The sequence below is a fragment of the Ostrinia furnacalis genome, unplaced genomic scaffold (assembly GCF_004193835.3).
Source record: "Ostrinia furnacalis isolate ACB-3 unplaced genomic scaffold, ASM419383v2 OfSCF4246, whole genome shotgun sequence".
NCBI lineage: Eukaryota > Metazoa > Arthropoda > Insecta > Lepidoptera > Crambidae > Ostrinia > Ostrinia furnacalis.
In genome coordinates this window covers 54,949-82,369 of record NW_021134485.1, presented here as the reverse complement: position 1 = coordinate 82,369, position 27,421 = coordinate 54,949, and the positions used below count along the sequence as shown (strand labels likewise).

General features: G+C 37.2%; 1 protein-coding gene across 3 annotated transcripts in view; it reads left to right on the top strand.

Moving 5' to 3' along the window:
• LOC114359240 (caldesmon) overlaps positions 1–27,351 on the top strand; it is a 31,722-nt gene extending 4,371 nt beyond the window's left edge. Inside the window, exons 2-15 of one of the 3 annotated variants that reach the window (XM_028313536.1) lie at positions 4,679–4,830; positions 12,274–12,408; positions 13,501–13,643; positions 14,286–14,447; positions 16,098–16,334; positions 16,807–17,007; positions 17,421–17,598; positions 18,032–18,196; positions 18,601–18,726; positions 18,927–19,029; positions 21,546–21,677; positions 22,529–22,660; positions 23,270–23,340; positions 24,910–27,351. In XM_028313536.1, coding sequence (XP_028169337.1) covers positions 4,679–4,830; positions 12,274–12,408; positions 13,501–13,643; positions 14,286–14,447; positions 16,098–16,334; positions 16,807–17,007; positions 17,421–17,598; positions 18,032–18,196; positions 18,601–18,726; positions 18,927–19,029; positions 21,546–21,677; positions 22,529–22,660; positions 23,270–23,340; positions 24,910–25,073 — 2,101 coding nt within the window. In that variant the 3' untranslated portion in view covers positions 25,074–27,351. Of the gene's footprint in view, positions 1–4,678; positions 4,831–12,273; positions 12,409–13,500; positions 13,644–14,285; positions 14,448–16,097; positions 16,335–16,806; positions 17,008–17,420; positions 17,599–18,031; positions 18,197–18,600; positions 18,727–18,926; positions 19,030–20,243; positions 20,894–21,545; positions 21,678–22,528; positions 22,661–23,269; positions 23,373–24,909 lie in introns of those variants that run through there. The other 2 variants (XM_028313537.1, XM_028313538.1) reach the window with 2 other exon arrangements.
• Positions 27,352–27,421: the final 70 nt, after the last annotated feature.

Below are 27,421 nucleotides of genomic sequence, written 5' to 3'. Positions count from 1 at the left end.
GTCAGTAATTACCAGCCCCCCTAGACAAGTGACAGTTTATAATTTCTTGACTTCACGGAGCGAAGTAACTACAAACGCTGGAGCGAAAGGTTTTCGAAATTCCAACAGTCATGTTTTGCCACTTGTCTAGGAGGCTATGGAGACTGTTATATAATATCCACCTTTCCCTTGAGTTTTAGATAATATGTGGCACTATAATGAAACTTCACGTGAATTTTTTTGAAAGATATTGAGGTTGATTCTGCATTGTTTTGTTTCATTTTGCTTCTTCTTCGTCTTGTCGTGTAGACATCAAACCTACACCATAGTGTCAGCCCAAAACTCCGCTACAAGTGTGGCGTTGTCATTAGCTTTCATCAAATCTTCCTGCGTGCAGTTGTTTGGGTACGCAGGGCACGACATCATGTGCTTCGTTAACTGGGGAACAAAACAACACTTGCTTCATTTTTCTTACACATTATAAAAGCTTCCATCTGGACAGCCACAGGACAGCACGTCCACTGCTGAACATAGGCCTCCCCCAATAAAGTCCAATGCATGAATTAAATCGAGTTAAGCTTTTGTTCTGAACGAATCACACAAAGTAAGGACAATTTCTTCGCACAACAAAATAAATTTTGTGTCACTCAATCTAAGTGCAATAAACCCAAAATATCCAAAACCATGTTAAAAACAAAAGGAAATAAAAACATCAACAATGAACGCGAACTAAATAAAACATTGTAGAAAATAAATGTGACTCAGCGTAAAACGGAACGCTCGTGCGTCAAACATGGCGTCCTTGAGCTGTCAAAAAGCGCGCGAAATATTCTAACCTCTTAAATGCGGTCATATGATACTGTAAACAAACCATAATGCGTATTAAAGATTCAAAAAAGCATTAGAAAAAGATTTAAGAGATATTATGCGCCATTTATTCTTAGAATACTAGTTACGCGTCACTAAATGCGTATTTTTTGTAGCAGACAAAGAGGCATGGCTAAAATTAAACTTCTCAGTACTAGAACACATGTTGCTAATTGTTTTAGAGATCTCACTTTGTTTTCCATTAGGAAAAACCTTGAAAGCGTTCGATCTATTTTTACGAGAGAAAAATCTAAGAATTTAACGGCCAACTGATCACCGAAAAGTTTGTGATTTTTTAAAGTTATTTCATTGAATAGTACCTACAAATTTAATGGCGAACTTTAATGTCCTACCTTAGGCATTCTCAATTGAATATAATTTACTTACTAGATAATAAAGAAAAATATCATTGGGCATTTTACAAGCATGGTCACACACAAACTAAGAAAAGCTAAGTTTAAAAGTTAGGTAATTTGATTTTGTAACGAGATATTTTTAAATATCCTCTTCTACATACAGTAGGTATAGCCTGACCAGGAACATAAAAACCCTCGCCATGTTGCGGAAAACTAATGGTACTAATTTATTTTAATGGCAACAGTAACTGAAAACTTCATTGACATGTACCCTTGCATGTCAGTCTATTGCTGTCAAAGTGTAAACAAACTTTATTTTAAATGTTCGCAACTGATTTTGTGAATTAAATTGCTAAAATCTTTTTATTGTCGTGAAAGAAAAGTGGTTCACAATGTGTTAAAGTATTTGACGAAGAGAAATACTAAGGGTTCGGACAATATTTTCATTGAAAAATGTTTGCGACAAAGGTTGTCAAATTGACTGACATGTGTATCGTATAGTACAGTCCACTATGAAAATTAGCTGTGGTTTGTTTCAACTAACTATTTTGAAATTTTTTGTCACTTTCTAAGTGTTGAATTTTATGGAATTGGGAAAGAAGTACCGAGTCTGAAGCGTTCATGAGCAGACATTGCAGTTGAATATTCAAGTTCTGAATTTGATTATTGATGAATAATAAAATAAATCCTACTAGCTCGATTGATGGTTTCATTTAATTTATTTAAACCAGGTTACCTATAATAATATGTTTTCGTTAATTCATGAAAATATTAAATTAACCCGTAATCCTGAATCCTGATACATAAAGTTAGCCTATTAATTTAACACAGGTACGACTGTACTCAGTGTTGCACTATCAAATGCAATTGACGCGCCACTATGCCAGGGTTTTTATGTTCCTGGTCAGGCTATACAATCGTTTTTATTGAGTACGAATATAGACGGAAAAATCTCAAGTGTTTGCATCTGGTTTTGATCAGGAACTAACTAAATCTAGACTTTCTTTAAACAGACTTCGCTACCGTTATTTTAATAATATTAAATTGTATACACTCTTGACTCTAAAATACGAACCATTGGTACCTATTGAATTTGATCAAAATAATGTCCAATAAATAAAAATGTAACTTAGTATAAAAAAAACTGATTGTTTTTCAAGGCTAAAATAAAGTGTTTTTTATCTCTCTTTCTCTTCAAAACTCTCTCTTTTCGCAAATGTAAGTTTAATGCAATAAAAACTGCTGTTTTGCCAATAATTAAAAAAATCATCGCCTGTATGTTTGCCATATATTCGTAAATAAAATATTATCGTAAACTCTTTTGGAATCACGATATTTTTCAGTTAACTATTTTCAGTCTGAATCCTAATTTATGGCTTCAGTATAATCATTTCAGACTTTATTCTATGTACTAGAATTATTTATAGCCAAAACATTCGCTAGATTGAGTTTGTTGAAAGGTCTAGATTATTTTTGAATGAAAAATTTGAGGTTGCGCTCTTAACCAGACTTCTGGCCTTCGCAGTTTGTTTTATCTAGATTTTACATCTAGGCACATTCCTATTGTAGGTATCAAAGATACATTACATTACCTGCCTACTATTAGTACATTACGTGAAACAACTTCTTTCTTATTCTTGTTTCAAGGGAAAAAATCCGTGCTTTTAAGCGATTTTGTGCAAATATTATTGGCAGACACCTAATTAGCTAATTGCTTAGAAGATGGTCCCTTTAATTGCATTTATTGTCCGTGGTGCATAATGTTTTCTTAAAGGTTATTAAACCTTTGTTTGTCACCTGTCATCCGCTTTGCAATGGAGGGAAGTCGAACCTTAACTTCGAACTCCTCCTATGTTCTTCTGCTTAATTTCGTTGCGGGTCCAATGACAGTTTAACTTTTCCCCGGGACAAACGTGACCTTCACTGGTTGGGTTATTGGCGGTCAAGCTGTAGATCCTGGCTACACAGGAGTCGCAGCGGTGGGAACGAGAGGTGGGAATAGTCCCGTTCTTTCTTGTTCTATTCTATCGTTAGTTGTAGTCCAGCTTGTGGTAAGACAGTGAGATTCTTTCCATCATGTTCCCTTTGTGTGTGTTCTTTATTTGGTTAGTATTTAGAATTTCATCAAGGTAATCTACTATACCTACATATAAAAATAAGTCGGGTTTTCCTTCCTGACGCTATAACTTCAGAACGCACGAACCTATTTCCACGGTTTTGCATTCGTTGGAAAGGTCTCGGGCTCCGTGAGGTTTATAGCAAAGAAAATTCAGGAAAATTTAACAAACGAAATTCCACGCGGGCGAAGCCGCGGGCGGAAAGCTAGTTGTTCATAAAAATAGCTATTAAAAAGTATTACACGTTCGAAAATAATAGATTGTTCGTTGCACTTGAGCTTGGCTCTTTAAAGTAAAAGATTTTTGGTTGGTTCATTCATATTTTTAGTAATGTGGTTTGCGCCCTATTAAAAGTTTGTTGTTCGTTACTTTGGAAACAACATCTTTCCCACCACTACTGTAACTTTTAAAGTAATTTCAAAATCAACATAAAGACCTTCCAAGCTTCCAATTTTTACGCCACTTTATTTTGTTGATTCCAATAAAATAAATTTAATGGTTCTTCTATCAGATCTTATTATTTTGTAATCTTTTTCTTTATGATGTGGCAGGAAGTAGATATTAATATATCACTGTCAAGATCATAAATCATGTTAACAACATTATGAATATAATAAAAAGCCCCTAAATATACGATAACAGTTTTAACAGGACTTCAAACATGTTTATGACATATAAAATATTGGCAGAGATTGGTAACGCAAATATTTTGATGCTCCCACGCAGTTCCGGTGGAATATTCAATGAAATAACAAATTTTTGGAATGCTGATGCATATTTACTAAACTATACTGGAATCATGTTGAATAGAAAAGGGATACGTCAGTCGCCATTTTTCCATCGGGCTCTCTGTGTAAGAGCCCAGTGCACCGTTTGCGCTACAAGTGATGTCTCGAATTCAATTGCGCTTCATCTCCAGTCGTTTACGTCTCAACTTCGTTTGAACTAGTTGTCAACGACACCACGATACGGATTTGTCAAACAGCTGATTTACGTGCCTCGTCCAGTTGCGTTGCAGCTGGAAAATTTTACCGCAATCGGGGCCCAGGAGCCCCATGATGATGGAGGCATGATGAAAAATTTCTTCGAATTCTCTTCCATTCTACAGATTACTAATATCCGATTCAATAAAAAATTAATTGATTTTATTCAACAAGCATATAATTTTAATTACTAGCCTGTGAAAGTTAGAGTTTACGTTACGGTGCAGATAAGTGTGCGTTGTAGCACGGCGTTTCATACAAAAAATACTGACCGCCTCGAGTTGATACGGTTACGATCCGTTTTCGGACTGTTAGTGTGCTTCGTCCTTAAATGTGCGACCCAGCTCATCAGATCTTATCTTTTCTGTTCTTACAGGAAAACCCTGGTCAGCCAGGAGTCAAAATTCCAGAACCAAGTCACCGCCCTCACAGAACTAGCAGATTCAAGATGCGGGGAGGCGGAGAGAGCGAGAGAGCTGATAGCGGAATACAGGAAGGAAATAGAGACGAAAGATCAGGAGATAGAACGTGAGTATACATTTGAATTTGACGTGTGAAACATTTGACCTCTTTGTAAGATAGAAGAAACAAAATGTTATCATGACTTGAGCCATGGTTACTCGCTAGTTTTTATTGAATTTTAAATCAAGTAAAATCATGTTGTTTATACACAGAACCGGAAAATTCTTGGTGAAATATATTCCATTTGGACCGCTGAACGTAGCCAAGACCTATACAATTAAATTTGGAAAATATTATATGAACAAGGTTGTGAAAGTGCCAATTGGTTACTTTGATGATGTTGTTATTGTCTCTTAAAGTAAACATAATCATAACAATGAAAACAAATCGACAATATAAAGTAGATGGAACAAAACATATCGCACCCTTAATAATGAATGGGCACAACTCCAAAATTCCGTTTTTTGGGAAAAGCCAAAAAACCAATCGGCGGATCGCGGTTTTTTACATAATTGGCTCTAAAATCTTTATTTTATCAGCTACAACTTTCAAATTAAGCATACTTCATCACTGGTATCTGTTATATAATTTGACATAAGACATTTTTGAAAATATTGATTATGAGTATTTAAAAAAATTGTTTAAAAAAATATTTCAAAGTTAGGCCTTTATTTTACTATTTCTGTTGTTGTAATTTTGGGTATTACTTGTACTTGTGCCCATCTAATCCTTAGTCTGAATTGTTTTATATGGCATATTCCCTAATATTGCTCTCTAATATTTAAAAATAAGTGTATTATTCGATTTTTATATTGATTTACGCCCAATAACATTGGGGACAGTTATTGTGCGGTATAGTAGCTTATAGCCAATTCAGTATAAGAGTAGGGTGTTGAATACTAGAAAATTATTAGATATGTCGAATTAGATTAAAATAAAGACTATTAGCTATTTCTCTGAGAAAACCGACATGAAAATACTAATTTTATGCATTCTTTGAAGTTCATCGAAGATAGCTGCTTTTAATTTTTCCGTACTCATCATCATTTTGCTTTTGATCATTTTAGTGATTAGAAAGCTCAATACATATCTTTGGCCCTCCAAATAGAAGCCCTTTACGTTCTGCTTGACTTCAGTATTGCAAAGAGTCTAGGTACACATGGTTTACGACGATATTGGACACCCAATATTTATTATTTTGTAAAATTTTTATCCCAAAGTATGCTTGGTTTGTTATCACAAACTCCGTGATCTTTTTTATTTGCTTTTGTGTACAATATTTGCCACATATTAATAAAAACTGTTAGTGGTTTTAACACAAGATTTCATAACGAACTCATATTTTTTAAGACAAAAAGCACTTTAGAACTTAAATTTAGACAAACTGAAAATTTCAAGGTCAACGTGAAGCGCCGCTACAGGCAGTATCAATAGCTGATCAGTCAAATTGTAGTAACTTAATACGTGAAAAGATAATTTTAAAATAAATTCGATGTATCCTCAGTCCTCAGAATCTGAGTGATTAATTAGCATCAATTTATGTGACCGTAATAAATTAATGAATAATATAATTAAAAATTATAACACTATCATATTAAAGTAATTCACCTTTTGGCTGACTAGTGCGTTTATTCATAAAATAAACAAAGAAAAAAGCCAACCCGAGCCCCGAGCGAACGTTAATAGCCTTAACACGTAGGTATGTCTCTTATTTTATTAATCATTAGTTTATTTGTCGGGAAGTATTTCATAACCACCGCTTTATTTCTTAGCATCGCGATAAAACATTCTATAGGCTCCTAATCAACCAATAGATATGAAAATTAATACCAAGAAGCAAATTACTTTTATAGGAGAGTTGTAAATTTAACTACAAACACCCATCCATGGTCCGCCTAACTAAAGTTAAAGTTATATTTTATAATTTTCTACGATTAACGGGACTTTATCAATGTAATAAAAATGAAAAAGTAACATATTATTAGAAATATATGGAATTAATTAGTCTTAGCTCACTAACACTTACTTAAGTTTGTCATACAAAGGCACAACTCCAAATTGGACCACAGTCGCGGGGGCTGGATTCGACAAATATCGGCATTTCTCTGATTCAGCCCTTCTAGCGGGAAGATAGACGAAAGTATGGAAGGGGCACAAAATGTAGAACTCGTTTATCTGATCATTGTTTTCGATTTCTGTGAAAGCCATCTTGTAGAACTGACGAAAATGTGCCTCTCTAGTACAAAAAGTAAAAAACCAAAAATTTTGAGTTGTGCCCCTATATTATTAAGGGTGCGATATTGTGATATTTGTGATACTAATTTTAAAATTACGTCACTAACTTTACATTCAGATGAAAATACTTTCTATATTTATCCCACAAAAGAAAGTTGCAACCTTCGCAACATTAAAGTATTTAAATAGTGTATGTATAGTATTTCAATGAGACAAAATTCTCAGTGACTCACATGATTGCGAAATATTGTTTTTCTGCCAATAGCCAAAATAATTGCCTTCCAAACCCGTCTGGCCAGCGTGGGACGTGTAGACCAAATCCTATCAGCAGTGGAAACTAAATAAATAACTTGATGATTAAAGATGATAAAGCATTTTATTGGAGATCTAGTTTAATAGTTGCAACTGAAGCAACTTTTTACTTAACTAAGACTTATACCGTTAACCTGTATCCGGGCTTGTTCGAACGGTGATATCCCGTTTTTTGCAGGAACACGTTTAGTAGTAGGTATACGTTTTAATATTGACGTTCAAATGAACATCCCGTTTGCAGAGTCCCGCAAAAAACCGATTCGTTGGAATTTCTAATTCGAATTTCACACTCACGTAGGTACGAGTATTGTGTTCACACGACAGTCCAATTTTGCGGGATACTGCATTACTGGATACTGAAAACTGGATTGCCGTGAAAACGAGCCCTTAGTAGATACTCCCAATAATCAAGCGGTCAATGGGGGGATAACTGATGACCCTTAGAATAATGCAATGCGACACCATTACCACCACAATATTATATTGGTTGGGCTAGCAACATTTAAGTATTAACACCTGTTCTTTGTGAATTTATATCTTCCGCCATAAACTTTATGGGTCAAGTCAAGCTACATTACACTAACTACCGAGTATTTGAAACATTTTGTTGACATTTGCAAGTATTTGGCACGATGTCTACTCCATAATAATATTATGTCTAGTCCCATAGCAAAGGGAATTCCACTATGTCTACTCCATAATAATTATGTCTAGCCTCATGGGAAAGGGATTTCCCTGAAGAATTTAATTTCTTTGGTTTTAGTCAGATGATGATCTGCTTATTACCTAAATACTAGTTAGCATTTGCACGCCTTATCTTTATAGTTATTCTGATGATGATTAGTTAAAACATATTTATTAAAGTGATCATGATAGAAAGCTTGAAGCCAGGACTCTACCGCCGTATCAACGTATCAGTGATACGGGCCCCTGGAATATAAGGGCCGGATAAACCATTAGACCAGTGGTTCCCAAAGTTGTCTGGGCTACGACTCGTCTTATACAAGTTCCCAAACTCGGGACCCACCTGTAGGAAATTTAACCGTTACCAATATTGTACCTAAATAAAGGACTCGGATCGGTAGGGTGGTGTGTCGTTCTACAGGCAGGGCCTACTCTATGTTCTCTCGACCCACCACTGACTGGGTCGCGACCCATAGTTTGGGAAACCCTGCAGAATGGTTTATTTCCAAGAAATGTACTATGTTAGTATGTAGTAACTGTAAGACTCTACTCGTCTCACATAATGTGTATTGTTAGATCATCCGAGCGCTGTATCTATGCTAAGACAAACACAAATCTTGGCAAATCTTGCAAATGTCACATATTTTAAGTGGCGACCAGTCCTATTAATTACTTCGGAACTTTTCCAAATGAAAAGACCGCATTACAGCAACTCTGCGCTGTATTTCATCATCAGATCATTCAGTCTCCACTGCAGGAGCAAGACCCTCTAATTTACCAGAAGCTTTGGACTAAAACCTCCACGCTAGCTAGCTGACGGGTTTGGGAATCTAGAATATTCCATCTAGCAACCATAATGATGTATGGAAGCTGGAAACATTGTGGGATAGATCCAGTTTATTCTGTACCCTATTATTGATTGATACCGTTTGATATAGCTCATGAAACGCTTTCAGGATCAGTACACAGTACTAGTTTTTTGATATCTTGTATTTTAGAAATAATCGAGTGAGATCACTTATCGTTTCCACCCTGTATAGTTACACCTGCTTTTACATTTAGGTTTAGATACAAACCACCTTCCCACTTTTTATTTTAAACAAACTGCCCTGCGTTTTCTGGTAGAGATTGCTTTCTAGTCCTAGTTCGATAAGACTGGCTAAATTGTTATTAGTTTCTATGTTTGTATCCCTTTGCAGATTTGTGTGGTGTGCCATAAATAAGTAAAGCATAAAAAAGCATTGATTGCTCTATTTCAACAGATGACACTTTGTTGAAAATCCATCATCTATGAATAAAACTAATTAGTCACTTTAGCTTCATAGTTGCTTTTGCCTCGGGTGACTTAGGTACTTATTTGTTTTTAAAATAGGTATTAAAACAAAGAAAAGTAGTGTACAGTACATAAGAAATGCTTTTCTTCACCACAATTAACGTCATTAGGATTCCATGAAACCATTTGAATGAGTAAGTCCACAACCACGTACGAAGCCCACAGTAACACAGCAGACAAAAGCACAAAATTGAACGGTTGGCTTCACTCCAGAACTAAAAACAATTCGGAGTAAATGCACTCATTAAACTCTTTATGCAGGTGGGAAAGGGAAATTAGACGAGAAGTTTTTGGGGGAGAGAATTGAAGTGGGAAATCGAAAAACAAGAATAACACAAAGCCATCTGCTTAACTATACAAAGGTGATAATGATAATTATGTAGATAGGAACATACAAGACAAGAATTTTATACTAGTCCCTAACTAGGCAAAAGTATAGATATAGATAGATAGAACACACTTTATTGTACACCACAAAAGACAAGAAGAAAAAGAAAGAAATATACAAAAAAATTAGGCGGTCTTAACGCTATAAAACGATCGGTACAATGTGTAAACTAATAATTTTGTATTCGAATGCAATCCGTTGTATTATCTCTCGTTTAAACCACTGAACCGATTTGAGAGATAACTAGAGACCCAAGGAAAATAAAGGATAATAAGTTCCATCCCAGTTTTTGAAAGGTGAGAAGAAGAAAGGCTTTCTGTGGTAAATTAAATTTTTGCGGGCAAAGTCGTGGGCCAAAGAATGCTAATAAAGACAACGGATCAGAAAGTATCTAGTGACATTTCTTTACTAAAGTCACAAAAAGGCATAGCACACTTATATCAACCCAGAAAAGGACTGTAACCGGATCAGCTCGAGCCGGTCAGTATTCTTTGTATGAAACTCCATTCTGCAACGCACACTTATCCGCACCGTAACGTAAACGCATCACCTCGCAGTTGACAGCGCGCGAAAGGCGATACGGTACGTTGATCCCTTTCCGAGTTGATAAGTCTGCTATGATCTTAAAGCCCAAAGTGATCACTTAGCACCAACCTAATAATTTCATCCCAAAGTTTGTGCCAAAGTGTCGGTAGAGAAAGCTATATCCGGACGAGTGTAAGTTCCTTGAAAAAGGTTGCAAATAAAGAATTTAAAACAAAAATAACCCCTTACAAGAACTCCAGAAATACACCAAGGTCAATGCTTCGGAGCATTGCTCTTGTGGACTAATACTGCATCTGTCACAAAGCTCTTTAATTCAAAAAGTTTTTGAACTTGGCCGGTGAGAGGTGGCTGTACAAATGATTGGACTGGTGATGATTTAGCAGAAGAATGATGAGATCTCATTCCTTTTTTATGGAGTCTTCCAAAAGACGTTTTGACTGTGGTTTTGAGCCGGACGTCCGGACCGCACACGGAAAACTGTTTCTATACTTTGACTTATGATAAACTGCGTTGAAATTAAAATGTCAATTAAAACAGAGTGTGCGTTCCTGACCATTGCAAAGCACAATTTATTGCTCCTTCTCATCTCAAAAACTCTTATTTGAAAGAGCCATAAGTAGGTAATAATATTAAACTAGGCCGTGTTGAATAAAACCATTCCCACTTTTCCTGTGGATTTCACAAAAATGGCGACTAAGGGACAAACATGAGAACATCAGGCCTCCCCAAGTGTAACAGGCCAAATTAGAGAGAATCATTCTCCTGAAGGCAATTCTAAACACTTCTTACCTATGTCAAGTTCTAAATTGTTTGCAAAAACATACTTTAATGCCTCTGACTGAATGACCTCATCTCCTGGGAACCAAAGCTAGATTAGTCCAATTAAAAGAAATAGGACAAACAATTAAAACCATAAGACCCATTAAGATCTATTAATTCGCGAGTTTGCCAATTAAAAAGCGACCATGGCCATGACTGATTCCTGTCATGATTTTAGACAATAATCGTTCGTTTTAGTCATATGACGTCTACTGCTGGATAAAGGCCTCCCCCAAGGATTTCCTCAAGGAGGTCCTTTTTTTGCCCTAAACCAAGGAAGGTATCATTACGCCTTCGCAATGACCGGTCCTGCGCTATTCGCATCCAGGTGACAATTTAAGACTTCCCGGACATTTACTGACTATATTGACTACACACTATTTGATTCTTAACTCCAACTTATTTATTTTATGGAGCTGTCAGGTATTTGACCGCAATCGCACCTGATGTTAAGTGAGATGCAGTCTAGGGTGGTACATATCTGCCTGTAAGTGACACAGCCAGCAGAAGGTAGCGAATTCCAGTCCCTAATAGCTGTTCGCATTATAAAAGAGTTATTAAAACGCCTAATTGATAAAGTTTTACGTAACATCAAGAAAAATAGCACAGTTTTTATTTAACTTTCACTGAAACTGGTTGGTATTAATATGAATTCAACGCAAAAGTTTGTAAAGCTGCCTAGCCTCAGTGGGAAAAGGCTTAAAACGAAGCTAGTAACTTAATTAATTTATTAGATTAATGACAACTTGTCAGAAACCTAGGACTGACCATATTTTTCTCCTGTGAGTTATTTCATCCAATCATGATTATCATTATCTGACTGAAAACTCATAGGTATTGGGTATCTCGGTTTTCTATTATTTTTGTTTTTATTTTTCTTGAAATTAACTTTGACTATGACTTAGACCACGACCCACGACGATGATTATCAATGATTTCATTTTAGTTGTCACTTCGCCCAGTTTTTAATCATCATCATCATCTCAGTCGTAGGACGTCCACTGTTGAAGGCCTCCCCCAATGCTTTCCACGTTGCCCGGTTGGTAGCGGCCTGCGTCCAGCGCCTTCCTGCTACCTTTACGATGTCGACCACCTTGTGGATGGACGTCTCACGCTGCGTTTTCCGATACGCCTCCACCCCAAAGATATGTTAGTGTACTCCAGTTTTTATATCAGGTTCTTTTGCCCACAGAGTTGAAATGCTCGCTAGCAGCCGCCTACAAGGAGTCGGAGCTGGTCAGGCAGAGGAGTCGCTCGCTGGAGGAGGAGCTTGGAGCCGCCAGGAGCTGTTCCGCAGACCTGGCCTCGCAACTGCAGTCCAGAAATGGTACGGAAGTCAGTTACTTGAGGTGACAATAGCCTATAGACTGCTGAGAAGAACGCTACAGTCTGGTCTGTGAGCACGTAGTATTTTGTCCAATGACCCCAAGCTACCCATCCTTATCGCTCGCGCGTAATTATGTTGCTATCGCGCTCGCACACTCACTGCGGGTGCCAGTCGCATAAGGATGGGTAGCTTGGGGTCATTGGACAAAATTCTACGTGCTCACAGACCGGGCTTTAGTATGATCCCTCCTTGTTGACCGGTGGACTATTGTGGTAAATCCACGCTTACTTTATAGTTTGCATAAAATCCTTCAAAAACTGAAACCTTTAAAAAACCTGGCTATATCAGTACGATATCCTGCTTCGGGGCAATTAGGTCGATTATTGCTGAGTAGAAACACCGCAAGAAGCTCAGTCGCTGGTGTAAAAAGGTGACTGTTTGTAAAGATGCGAATATCAGGCTTTCCCAACCCATTCTATCAACGGGAACGCGTGGTAAGTAACTTGCTTCTGAATGTATTGTAACTTCCTACTTTTTTATATTTAAACCGGCAGACAGTGGTGACTGAGTTTGTTGCGGCGCTTCTTCTCAGCACTTGCCAAATGTTTGTCTCGAAGCGCTGGTAGGGCAAAGAAAGAAGAAGAATTAGACCAAAATACTCCATGTGCCTCTGGTAATTAAGACAGGGTAGTGTTCCTTTGACGAACAGTGGAGACTACACTTAGGGTTGCCAACTTTTCTTTCAAAATATAAAGTATATCAGAGGTCGGAGAAGGAAAACAGACAGACAGTATTTAAAAAAAAACAAACAGTATAGCTCTACAACGCGTACTTAAATGTGGTGTTGGGCATTTACTTTTAAAAATATCTATGGATACTAGTGATGCTAGCTGAAAACAGTATTTTGTATACTTTATTTTTGTTCAACAGTAAAAAGTATAATTTAGTGAAAAACAGTATAATACTGTTCAAAACAGTATAGTTGGCAACCCTAACTACACTACCTTTGTCTCTAGTAATTTAGAGGTTCGTGCTCCTGCCTGCAGTGTAGACTAAATGACCTGACCTTCTAATTTAACCTCGTATTTCCAGATGAGTCCATCCGTCAGCTCCGCGCCGAGCTGGAAGATGCCCTCAACAGGCGAGCGGAGCTGGAGTCCAAGGTTCAGGCTCTGGAGAGGGACAAAGACCGGCTGCAGCAGGAGAAGATAGTACAGGAGCAGAAAGCGCAGGAGGTAAGTTACCATTATCTTTTTTTTATCCGTGACGAAGCTCTTGGCCTGCATCTCATCTGAAGATCAAGGCCGAACGTGGAAGCGAGCTTCACCCAGAACCCTCAACCACAGAGGAACTGGCTATCTTACCTCCGACTACGTTTCAGAATTGTTGGACTCTCAAAGTGTTATTAGTGTTGTTCACCAACTATCAAAACTTATTACGCCAAATAAGGCCTCACGTTACCCAACTTAAGACTCAGTATCTTGATCCAGTGACAAGCAGCGTTGGGACTATGGTTGGGACCAACATTGGCGCCAACCCGTAAACCCTGTGTAGCGCAGGAGGTAACCTTAGTCCCCCACATATACACCCCAAAATACAATGATCATCATCATTTCAGCCATAAGATATCCACTGCTGAACATAGGCCTCCCCAAATAATAATTCCATAGTGACCGTTTGGTAGCGGCTTCCAGCGTCTTCCTGCTACCTCTATGAGTTCGTCTGTCCGCCTTGTGGTTGCCTAATATTAGAGTAGTAAAAATTGCAAGGTTATGCCTGGTTATGCCTCTGCACGCGTTGGTGTGGTTGAAGCTTTAGGATGACTGGTGCCAAAATTATCCAACTTAAGAAAACGATCTTCTCTCTCTCTCTTCCAGGCGCTAGCAGCAGCAGAAGCGAACACAGCGAAGTGGCGAGCGGCGCACGAGGCCGCACGTTCGCAGGCCGCCGCGCGCGCCGAGCGAATGCTCGCCGACTGCGAGTGGAAGATGCGGGAGCTGGAGAAAAAGGCGCGGGAAGCTGAGAAGGAAAAGAAACAGGTACTTTTAAAGAATAATTACTTCTTATGTTATCTCTACATTAAATACAAAGAAACTGCGCAACATTTAGGCTGGGTTGCACCATCTTACTTTAGCTTTGCCAAACGTCAAAAATATGTCAAACTCCATACAAAATCATCATCATCATCATTTTCAGCCATAGGACGTCCACTGCTGAACATAGGCCTCCCCCAATGCTTTCCGTGTTGATCGATTGGTAGCGGCCTGCGTCCAGCGCTATCCATACAAAAAGAACCGGTTATTGTCATAGTTAAGGTTAATTAAGTTGGTGCAACTCGGCTTTCAAGTCGCAACTTAAACACGCAACGGATTTTACTGCGGATTTCATAGTAATAGCACAGAATAATAATACTACGCTAATAGTACTTATTATTGAAGGTTCGTTTTGGGCAGCCTTCGGGAGTGGACGTGCGCAACACGTGCGCTCCAGACGGTCCGACCCTAAAAGGCACTTACAAAGCCCTATGGCGTTTCGTTTGACGCCGACGCGACGGTTAAATCCAAATATTCTAACAGTGAGAATTACCCGAAATCATAGTCGCGATTATCTATTAACATAGTCAGCTGTGTAAAAATTAGTGGTTATAGGTCAATTTTTTGAATGAGAAAAACTGTAGGTGAGAAAAACGCATCGAGTACACAGTGACCAGCACAGCACCTAAGCTCGACGAAACCCGGTGAGATCTTTCCTTATCTTTCTTTCCTTATAAATATTTGGTGTCAATTATTTTGCCAAAAAGCACCAAAGCGAACACATAATTATGATCTAGTATTTTCATTTAAAAATATGTAACATAGATCGTATAGTTTGTCAAACGAAAAGCTCTAACTTTTGGTCTATAAACTCTAACATAAACTTTACTTATTTATTAACATTTTTGATACATACAGATTCTACATGTACTCTACATGTCTACATGTATTCTACTTCCTGCAAGTCATTATAGTANCACAGACGTCAAGAGAACAACGAGCAGCAGCAGTACAAGAACCAAGAACAGCCAAAGTCATCTCATCAAAGGCCAGACCGCCCATCTCATCGCATCAACGCTCAGTCCTATCAACGATAACCCGTCTTTACCTATTTTCCTAGACCAGGCTCAGGATGCATATCTACTTGGTTGTGGTCGACCGGTTGCGGTTTAAAAGACGCAGCGGCTAGTCGGCCGTCCTCTCCCATCCCAGAGCGTGTCTTTCCTTAAAATCGTGCCCCCTGGTATACCGGTTTGACCGGGACAGGCCTCGTCCTGGCTGGGTCGGCACTATCGTATCGTATCGTATCGTACGCTAATAGTACTTATTATTATTCTGTGGTAATAGATAAGTGTTTAAGAGTTGGCGCACACCGTTGATTTTTAGTTGGCCGATAGTTGTGCCCGATTTTAAATTGTATGAAGAATCGGCTAAATCGAATCGGCGTATTGTGCGCACTCCCATACATGCCCATACTGATCAACTGCCCGACTAAACTATCGGCCGACGAAAAATCAAGTGTGCGCCTACTCTAAATGTGTTCAAGTCGAGAAGTAGTGTGATCTATAGTCAATTGTTTTGTTCAAATAGGGTTTTAACGCTTTTACAGACTTTATTGAAGGTAGCAGAAAAAACTCATCATTTTTCCTCTTCCAGCTATCAGAAACAGTGGAGCAGCTCAAAACAGCGCCGCCATCGCCGATCCATCTAGCAGAGCTGCAACAGTTGCGAGGATTAGCCACGGAACAGCAGAGATCAGTTCAGGCCTTGACGCTGCAACTGCAGAGAGTGGAAACTAGGGAGGAGGCGTTGAAGCTGGAAGTGCATAGACTGAAGGAACTGCTAGAGAGGGAAGCGAGGACTAGCAAGGATAAGGATGAAAGGCATTTGCAGGTGAGGGATTGTTCCCACGAGCAACTTAGGTCGAGCGCATGACTCAGTGCCTCAAGTCATCATCATCTCAGCCATAGGACGTCCACTGCTGAACATAGATCTCCCCCAATGCTTTCCAAGTTGCTCGATTGGTAGCGGCCTGCGTCCAGCGCCTTCCTGCTACCTTTATGATGTCGTCGGTCCACCTTGTGGGTGGACGTCTCGCGCTGTGCTTGCTACTCTAATTTACCAGAGGCAAATATGACTCTAAATAAATGATCTGATAACTACTTATGTTTCTCCACCTTGTGGAATCCTTGGTTTCCACAGTTCCTCTGTGGAAAACAAGGATTCAGACAATCAAATGCTAAAACAAGTGTCACCATATTTCTATACGAACCATTCCTATTATGTACTTCATAGTCATCCTTGTTCACTTGTCTATGATCTTTAATAACTTAAATATTAAGTAGCTAATTTTCTCCCATTACAGACAATAGAGAGGTTAGAAAAGCGCCGCTCAGAAGCGATAGACGCGCTAAAAGCGGAGCATGCGCAGTCCGCGGCATCCTCGCGAGCGAACCTCGAACGTTTGCACGCGGAGCGAACGCGCGCGGCGCTCGCGCAGCTAAGAGCGGAGGCCGAGCAGGAGGCGAGGAACGCTGATAGAAAGCTGAGGGAGGTTACTACTAGAGTGAGTGGATATTTATTTTATTACGTATCAATATTCATCAACATCATTTCAGCCACAGGACGTCCACTGCTGAACATAGCCAAATGTATAGAGATTGATACATTATGCAGATTGCGTTCACTTGAGACCCGACCGCAGACCGCATCCAGTGTGGAAAACCTTTTATGGTCCAATTAAATAAAAAATAAAAATAAATTGTGTCAAAATTCTTTGTTCATTTCAGAAAAACGTTCGAATTTAATGCTCATATTCACAAACGATGCTTTCTTAAGTGAAGCAGCAAATCGAACGCACAACATTGAAATTGAGATCTGTGATTGGTGTGACCCTGTGCGTCCACGCGCACTGTGAGACCTCATAGTAATGTTTCTGAATACGGGCGTAAGACATTATTTATGTTCTTCTGTTTCCAGTTCGAAAACCTAAAAGAAGTGCTCGCCAGCAAGGAGTCGCAATTCGAGAAGGCCATAGCAGAAGCGCACAGCAAGGCTGACTGGGACATCATGCAGCTACGCCATCTGCTGGACAAAGCTGACATCACTTACGCTAACAAAGTGGAGCAGATGACGGAGAGATTTGAGAAGGAAAAAGGTATGTTTTCAACTAAATAAGTGAATTTGAAAAACGAGATGTTGTTTTGAACATTTTTTGCAAATGGCAGCCCAATGCAAGATGAGATTGTCATTAAAAAAACAATAATTAATGATTAATAAAAAATCAGTCAAGTCTAAAAACCTCGCATACGAAAAGTGCGTCCATAACGAGGCATAGGGAATATGGTTACCACCACATTTTGAACTTTATTATAGTTTTAAAGTCCAAAAACAATTAAACATTTATTAAAGGTTAAAGGAGAATAAACATTAACAAATAACAATATTAAATAGTAATATCTTTGATACCAAATATATATTTTTTCTTTCTTTCTTTCTTTCAAACACTAAAAATCGCTACACATTTTACACCAAGCAATCTAGTCGCAAACTAAGCAAAGCTTTTACTTCTACCATTTGTTTCATTCCAGAACAACTTATAGAAGAATGGTCAGAGAAGCTAAGAGAAGTAGAAGAAGAAGCAGCAGCTGCAGCAGACGAAGCTAAGCAGCTTCTAGAGTCTACTAGACTGAAACTCGTTGCTGAGAGGATGGAACAAGTGAACAAATTGAAAGAGCAACACAGACAAGAAATGGGTAAATACATTGTATTTTTGTTTGGACTTCCCGTGTATTCTTTGTCAAATTATATCAACAAAAAACTATACAAAAGGATCGCTCAATTCAGTTCTCTGGAGGAGGGAGCCATTTTCTAATTAATTCTTTCGTATTTTTCCGAGCTTTATCATTATTATCATCATCATTTCAGCCACACAGCCTTATGAACTCCACTGCTGAACATACAAATATAACTAGACCTCCCCTAATGACTTCCATGATGACCGGTTGGCAGCGGCCTGCATCCATTTTGAGAGCTTATTTTATTTTAAATCGATTTTTTATCATTTTATGTTGTCTACATACACTAAAGTGACCTTTAAATTAATCAAGAACAAGAAAAATACTGTTAAGTGATTTATTTATTATTATTTTCTTAACAGACGACCAATGGGAACAGTTTATGACTGACAAGGAGAATTGCCTCGCGCGCATGAAGACAGAGTGCACACAGGAAGGAGAAGAAGAGAGAGTTAAGAGAGAAAAAGAACTGCTAGAGGAAATTGCTGGTAAGTACAAAAAAAGTTAAGTAAAAAACATGATCCACCTTTTGGCACCGATGGATAAAATTACCAGGAGTTATGTGAATTAAAAAAAAGCATTTTATGATAGTTTGAATAACGATTAGTGATGTTATTTAAAAAAGTGCCTTTTACGGTGTGATTTCACCTGACTTGATAAGGGAATATCATCAAATACCTTTTCCCAGAATTGAAAGCACAAGTTCAATCAAAATCAGTGGATTTCGACCATCTAGCGGTAAAAGCGGCGGCTTGTGGCAGGACTCTGGCTGTTACTGAACAAGAACTCAGGTTAGTGATATTTTCCTAACAAATAACAAAACTTGTAAATACGTTATACATGGATGATATGATAATATTTTCACATTCGTTGCAGTAACATGCCTTAGATAGTAGAGAGTTCAGAAGTTTTAAAACATGAACTCATTGTAAATGAACATTTGTGGTTAAACCTGCATTAGAATAATCATCGAAAAAGCTTTTCATATTTGCATCAGATATTTACTTGGAAAAAAAATAAGTAGGTACCTATTTCATAGTTCTATCATGTTCCTTGCCCATGCTTGTTTAAAAGTGTTTTAGAATGACATGAATATGATTGGTAGCAAGATTTAGTCCTTAATACAAAACCTAATACTGTTTTGAGTAGATTGTACTAATTTTAAGTCTTTAAATATTGTCTTTTGGACGAAATTAGGCTACCAACAATGCATGTCAAAATTTATACCCTAAATCAAGTCTGACTATAAAAATATTAATTTTGATTGATTAAAATCCGTTTTTATTTTAATTAATTTTATCAAACCCTTATGGTAATCTTTGGTGGGTGTTTTTATAGTCAGTCTTTATTTGAAAAATGTAATTAAACACACATTACTTGTCACATTATTCATCATTTACATAAAACATTGTATCTCATTAGTATCATGTAGTTTCATCATTCCCACGACTCGTTATGTCCAAAAGGCAGTATTTATTTATATGAAAGTAAATAAATAAAAATAAGCAAAGCGAATTCATTTCAATTCAATTGTGAATAATTATCTAAATCCTATTTGAAATAGAATAAATTCGTCAAACGTCAAAGGTAATTATAACATTTTCATTTCGTATAACATAATAATAATATTAAATTCACAAAAGACAGCTAAAATTGAAAAGTTAATATCGCGATTTAGAAGAGATTTCCAAGATTTTAATTTGAAGTCAGTATCAGAAGATTGCAAATTTTTTTTCCGTTATTTGGTGCTTGAAATAGTCAACTATCGTAAAGTTATTTCTTAAGATGTAGCTGAAGAAACAACTTTCAGTATGTAAATGGAAGTGATTATAAAGGAGTATGTAAGAGTTTTAACTAAAATTTGATGTGTCTGTCGTCTATTTCTTCTTTGCAAAGACTATGGCTTCTTCTTTTCTGGCAATCTCTTGGTTTTGGGAACCACGATTTCGCCTCGTATTATTATCATCATGAGTGTTGTCTCTTCAAAAATGGTAATATTTGACAGCTCATCCGCCAGTACCGTCGGGGCGGTGATCGCAGCGAGCGGCGTGGGCGCACTGACCGGCTCGTTGCGTCTCGCTCTAGCAACGTTCCTCCTCTCGCTCGCTTTCGGCTTCTATTTACAAATACTGCAGAATAGGAAGAAGGCTTAATTCGGACGAGCAGTGTTTCTTTAATTAACGTATTTCATAACCAAGAAGCTTTCATTTTTAAACATACATTATACCTACTTATTGTTTTATGTTTCGTATGCATTGATTGTTGACCGGCAATTGCACAAAGTTATATTAAAAATCAGCAATTAAAACATCCGGCTCGAAGGACCATTAAGTGTTTGATGTCAGATTACACTCTAGCATAGTCAAGCTACGAGAACCAGAGCCTTAACTCAACTTGTATTGTATTTGTATTTATTACCGTTTTTATTAGCATTATCCCTGCTTTATTACTTAGATGCCCCTAAGATTACAAAATCGAATGCTCGCTCGAATACAATTCGTTTTGATTCGGCGCGCGTCAGCTCTATAACAGATTATGGTAATCGAAGCTTGTTTATATTTGCAACCTAATGAACACCATGCTTTATTATTTTATAAGGTTTTTTAAAATGTATTACTTTTTTATAATTTATATGAAATCAAAATACTGCTCGGCCGAACTATGCTTACTAATAAATAATAATTTATCCCATAATTTAAATACTGCCATTGGACATAGCTATTTGTTAAATATACACTATTTTCTAGTCATCATTAAATAAATATTATATTTTAGTTTTTTAGTAAATCGAATCATTTTTATGTTAGTTTAGAACAAACATCGGCAATCATTCATCATTTCTATGTATTTCTAAATTGCTCAAGTATTTCATTGTGATTTTAACATTCTATTGTTAAGAATTTAATATTTTGTAATTTTATATTTAATGCGTGTGAATTAAATGGATTTAAATAAACTTTTTTTCTGAATTTCTGGTCAAGTTTTTTGAAAAAGAAAAATTTTTCCCGCTATTTTTAATCACGACTTGACTTCCAGTTTATTGAGACACTACAGACGTGCTACAGATACACAAAACAAATTGACCAAAGCATTAAAATATAGCTTGTCAGCGATACTCAATCTTTTTCGTTTGGTCATACCTAAATGTGTTTTAGCCATGTGGTTTAAACGATTTGATGATGATGGGCGATCATAGATTGAATACCGCTGACTTACAGCAACGCACCACAGCTTATTTATTATTTTCCCCTTTTATTTATTTTATTCTAACTTTTGTCCAAATTTACCTGAACCCTACTAACGATAGAGAGGCCCTGGCGAGAGAGAAGGATCTACGTGAGAAGAGAGCAGAAGATGCGACGAAGATCAAGCAGGTGGAGCGATCTTCGAAGGACCAAATTGAGCATTTGACGAGAAAGTGTGCATGCCTGAGGAAACTGTAAGTATTCTATCTATTGTATTTTATTTCAAATTAATAGTCATTATCAGTCATCAAGGCGTAATGGCGCTAATGGGAGAAATATTATGCGAACTTCAGGCCTCCCCAAGCCCCAACCCGACTGGCCAGCGTGAGGAGTTTAGGCCAAAAATCTTCCATTTGCTTCTGGTGAATTACCTAGAGAGGTTCGTGCTCCTGCAGTGGAGACAATGATGATGATGATGATGATGATTTTTTTTCTGTCGATTCCTATTAGGTATTTTAAAATAAAAAATAAATAAAAAATGTATTTATTGCCTTCGAACCATTAGACAGGTACAGGTAGTTAGACTTACAACTATAATAATATGAAGTACACCGAAGGCAATTGGACCTGGCTCAGTCTACGTTGTATGGAGAGATCCTTGCAACACTGGTTTTCAGCCATGCCCAATTCTCTAGGATGTTGAGCGAGAATAAAGATATGAGGGCTTAAGAAATAATTATACACTTTGATTAATTATTTCTTAAACCCTCATAGAAATTTTTTGCAGTCTTTTGATGTCGAAAATTTATTTATTTATAGGGGAATAAAACTTTTAAAATCTATAAATCAGAATTGAATTTCACCATTATCTTAAAAGAATAAGCAATAATTATTAACACTGGAGCGATAACTTGAGTTTAATTTTGTTCGAAATACTTGAGCACGACTCACGAGAGCAGCACTGGGCCACTTACTTGTTCTGCCGAAGTAGTGGCAGCTTATTGTTAAAGTTATACTAGGACATGTAAAAGCGCTTTACAAACGCCTTTTTGTAGAAAATATACCTTTTATGTGTTTTATTGACATTAAAACATGTCCCCCACAGTTTCGACGACATCCGAGCGAGGCTGCAAGCTCGCGAGCGCAGCGCCGAGCAGGAGATGAAGAATAGGGACAAGGAGCTGCACCAACTGAGGGCAGAGGTCGCCAGGCTCACCAAGATACTGGTAGAACAGAGGTAAGAGGTGTTTAATACGTCTATAGTCTGGTCTGCGAGCACGTAGAATTTTGTCCAATGACCCCAAGCTACCCATCCTTACCACTCGCGCGTAATTAAATGTTGCTGTCGCGCTCGCACACTCACTGCGGGCGCCCGTCGCACAGTCGCGACAGCAATATAATTACGCGCGAGCGATAAGAATGGGTAGCTTGGGGTCATTGGACAAAATTCTACGTGCTCACGGACAACCCAGTCAGCGGCACGGGAGCGGTGACTTATTATGATGTGAGCATCTGTATTATTATTCTGTTTAATGGCTTCAATGGTGCGTGTTTGAAGCACACTGGTTTCGCCAATGTCGAGTGTTTAAAGAGACACGGTGGACAGTGGAATTTAAAGTTTTCTGAAAGAAATTTGAAGTCTCGTTGACATTAATTTGACGTCTCAAAAACACCCTCCCATGCCGCTCCCATGCCTCGGTCACTGACTGAGTTAAGATAGATGGCTTTCCTGGTACTTTCATAGCAGTAACTTGCACACTGCCATGTTAAAAAATTAAAGAGCGTTCGCCTTGGGAAACTGTTTCGTTCACCAAATTCTATTTTGTAACTTGTCTGTTCGCCACAGTTCGCCGAAGCTCGGCGCGCGCACGCGAGCGGACGGCTGCGAGCACATATTAGACGACGAGCGCCGGAAGGGTATGTGAGCGCTGTTCGCTGTCGCTAGCTAGGTGAGCACTGCAAGCTTGACGCCTTTGCATTGATGGATTCGATGAGGTAGAAATAGAAAAATAAAATGGCTGCCAGGGGTTTTAAAGTCACTTTTTGGCGCCAATTTGCGCCACTGTCAAGTAAGGTAGTGGCGCCAACTGGTGACCGTAAATCTAGAATATTTTGATTTTTAGCCATTTTTATTATGATTTACAATGCCTCCATTGAATCTAGCAAAATATGTTATCAATTTGTTAAGTTTTAGAAGAAAAGACGTTAAGAATCTTTAGTAAAATGAAGTTTTTTTAATAAAAATGACACCAGAAAAAATAGCGAGTTACAAAAAGATTGAAATGAAATTAAATAACTTTAGGAATATTTAATTTTCTTCTTCATTTTTAGAACTCGCTACACTTTTTTAATGGTTTTCCCCAATTTTGTTGTCTGTTTACACCGCCTGAACCGGTTTTTTAAAGATAATTACTTATGTAATTCTATATGTTGTGTAATTCATGTTCTAACTACATTTAGGTACTTAAAATCGCCTGGTCCTTGTGATGTACCTGTGTGTACCCAAGTAAAGTCCTTTCCCTAAAGATTTGAGAATTTACTTATTATAAAACCTAACTATAAAAAAAATACACAAATGTGTTGTGTTTTTTAACAATTTTTAATTTTAATGACGTATTTTTATAGCAATACGTATGTGTACCGTGCATTTATGTACCTACCTTACTGAACAAAACTTCTAAAAGGTATTATTATTGATTTTTCTTTATTTTGTAGAACTTCTGCCAAAAAAGGCGGGATAAAAAGTTTTTTTTTGCTACGACTTGCAAAAGCGTTGCCAGTGCCATAAAAAAATTAAGTTGCCAGTGCCATAAAAAGTTTGTATATTTGCAAAAGTTTTTTTTAAATCTGGCGTCACGAAGGCGTCAAGCTGTCACATAACAAATTCATTTTTTTCTTTTCCAAAACTAAAAATTCTTCTTAGTTCTCAGTAGGTGTACATAGAGGTACTCTAATACATTGTAAATAACCATTTTAACATCTTTTTAACTGATATTCTGTTAATATTTTATGCTTTTGAGATTAATTTATTACTTGAAATTAGTTTTTTTATCTAACCTAAAAAGGGAGTTTTAACTTTTTTTTTATATTTTGTATTTACATATTTGAGTATGAACCCAATTAATGTTATCCTAGCATAAAATTCTCACATGTTTTATATTATGACACGTTTTATACCTCTATATATATATATAAAAGAAAGTCGTGTTAGTTACTCCACTTATAACTCAAGAACGGCTGAACCGATTTAGCTGAAAATTGTCAGGGAGGTAGTTTAGAGCCAGGAGAAGGACATAGGATACTTTTTATTCCGTTCAAAATAAATAAAAAGTCTGCTTATTTATTGCCATTAAGGCGGAACAAAGTTCGCCGGGTCAGCTAGTTTGCTATAAAACTTCTAAATTAATAAAACTCCCGCGTTTTTTATGCCTTTGCCTTTTTAATGCCTTACATTAAAAAAACAAATGCTAACCAATCAAATTCCAGGCGGTTTTCGAACGCCCGAATTGGCGCGAAAACGCCCCACCATGGAGTTGCCGCTCCTGAAGCGAGCTGACGACTGCAATGGCCGCCAACGATCCAAGAGCGTTGACCTCCCTGCCGTCCAAGTCCCGGTTAGAATAAAACAGTTGGAAGGGAAGAAAGATTGATATAATTTTTAGTTACAACTTGTAACTTGTAGATCGTTTCATCCACGAAGACGCGCCCCACCATTCTTCCGCTAATGTTTGGGTGTTATCGGTACACGCTAAATTATCCATGAGTGTACACGCACACTACAATAATGACGCTCGGATTGCTCAGATTCAACTCCCCGCAACCCACGCGACCGAGACCAAAAATTGGTGGGGCGCGTCTTCGTTGATGACGATCTATACAACTCGGTCGTATTAACTGCGCATCTGGCAGCCGTGACGTCACATCGACGCTGTACGGATGGAGCGAAAGCAAGTAGGTGAGTGCGAGGGAGAGTCGCATTCCAGCGAGGTGCGCAGTAAACTTGATTGGGTTGTAAACGTTGTAATAAATGATGATGCTTCGAGCTCAAGCTGAAACTGTTAATAAATATTTAAAGCTTAGCTTTTATTTGTTAATTGCGAATAAATATTTAATATACGACAACAAAAGCCAAAGTAGGTGAATAACAATTTCCTTAAACTCTGATCTTACAAAAGTTAAGGAACAAAACTGGAACTGCTGCCGAAAGCACCAAATAACGGATATAAATGTTGTGTTCAGTTTTATACAAACGCATACTTATGCAAGGCTACATCCTGACAATAGTAAAAAGTACTTAGGTATTGTAGATATTATGCACAATAAGTGGTGGTGAAGCAATAGACTAAGTAAGAAACTCCGCTATAATCAATTTAGAATAATATTATACACGTAAATAACAAGCACGACAAGTTGGTGAAAACTTTGAAGCAATATTTATTATGAATCTAATCCCTCTGACGCTCGACTGATAATACGAACTTAATATTATGTCAATTAAATTTCAAAAGGGCACATTGATTTAATCAATGCTTGATTAGCCCTTTTGTGCTCACTTGGAGAAAATTGACGGTAGGCACATTCCTGCTCAACCAGAATCTCGGTGAATAAGAGATAAAAAGAGAAACACGATATTTTGTACATAAAATCACGTGGTTTTGGGCTCTGTAAGGAATGAAACTACCGAATCTGTAGTTTGACTGTTTCAAAAGTGCCTTTCCAGGTTCAGCAGTGCATTGCTGTTCTAAAAACAAAATCCCATTTTTGTTGTCACCGAAAATGATCGTGGTAATTTAATGTTGATAAAATAGACTTTGTTTTAAATGTTCAAGGCAGATTAACTATAGATATTGTACCTCTATATTGATAATAGGTTAAGGTAGATACTTGATACTCTTTGTTTATTCACGTTTAGATGTAAGTTATAACGAAGTGTAAAGGGTATTTTAAGTATTTGTTAATGTGCAATATTTTACTGTAGCAAATTATTGAGTAGCTGACATTTTTCGCCTTCAATTCCAGGGTAACTTGTGCAAAATAAATGTTTATCTCATTAAAAATAAGTATGTCAGTTGACTAAAGATGGATGTGACAACACAACAGTTACATATGGTTACACCCCTAGTCAATTGACCCACTTTTTATAACGCGAGAATGATAATAATTTAGAAAATTATTAACTTTTGAATTATTAGTAAAGGTGTCCAATACCTACTCAATAATTTAAATTATACAGACTGTGGTACTAATGTTCTGAGTTTTCCGTTTGTTAAAAAACTTATAGAAGACTTATATTTTAAAAAATATTATGCCAAAATTGTAAAGCTATTTCCAAAATGTATGAATTTTGTGAACACAAAAATCATAGATTTTCAATAGTTTTTGCTACCTAGATTGTATTATTCGATGAAAGTGCTTACCTATTCATGCAATATTATTATGCTTTTTAAATATTTTTAAGTATCAAATAATTATTTAAGTTATATTTCAAAAAGTGAAAGTTAGTAGGTATCTCAAAATAATCTCAATAACTTTTTTACTGTGCAATATTATTTGTCAACTAGGAAGTTAAATTATATTTTTAACATCTCATTAATAACTTACAAAATATCCTAGAACATATTATTAGTAATTAGGTAATTCCTTTGTTAAACGAGTTCCGGCGCTCTTTGGAGGAGACCTACGTCCAAATACTTAAACTAGGTGCTTTAATTAAGGATATTATCGAAAATCACAATCTTTTTTATAGCCGTATAGGGGTTTATCTAGGCTACAATTTTAATTAAAATATCCTCTTCTTGTGGTAACTGACTAAGCTGGTAAGAGGGAATGTGCAAAGAAAAAACTGTGCAATTTATTTAATTAGTTACGAACTAATATTAAGTTAAAGTTGTATTTACTCGTCCGCTCTGTAAATATTATTTACCTTTTGTAATAAAAATATATATAAATAAAAAAAGCTTTTTTTTATTTTACAAGGAGTTATAACAATTTTTCATAA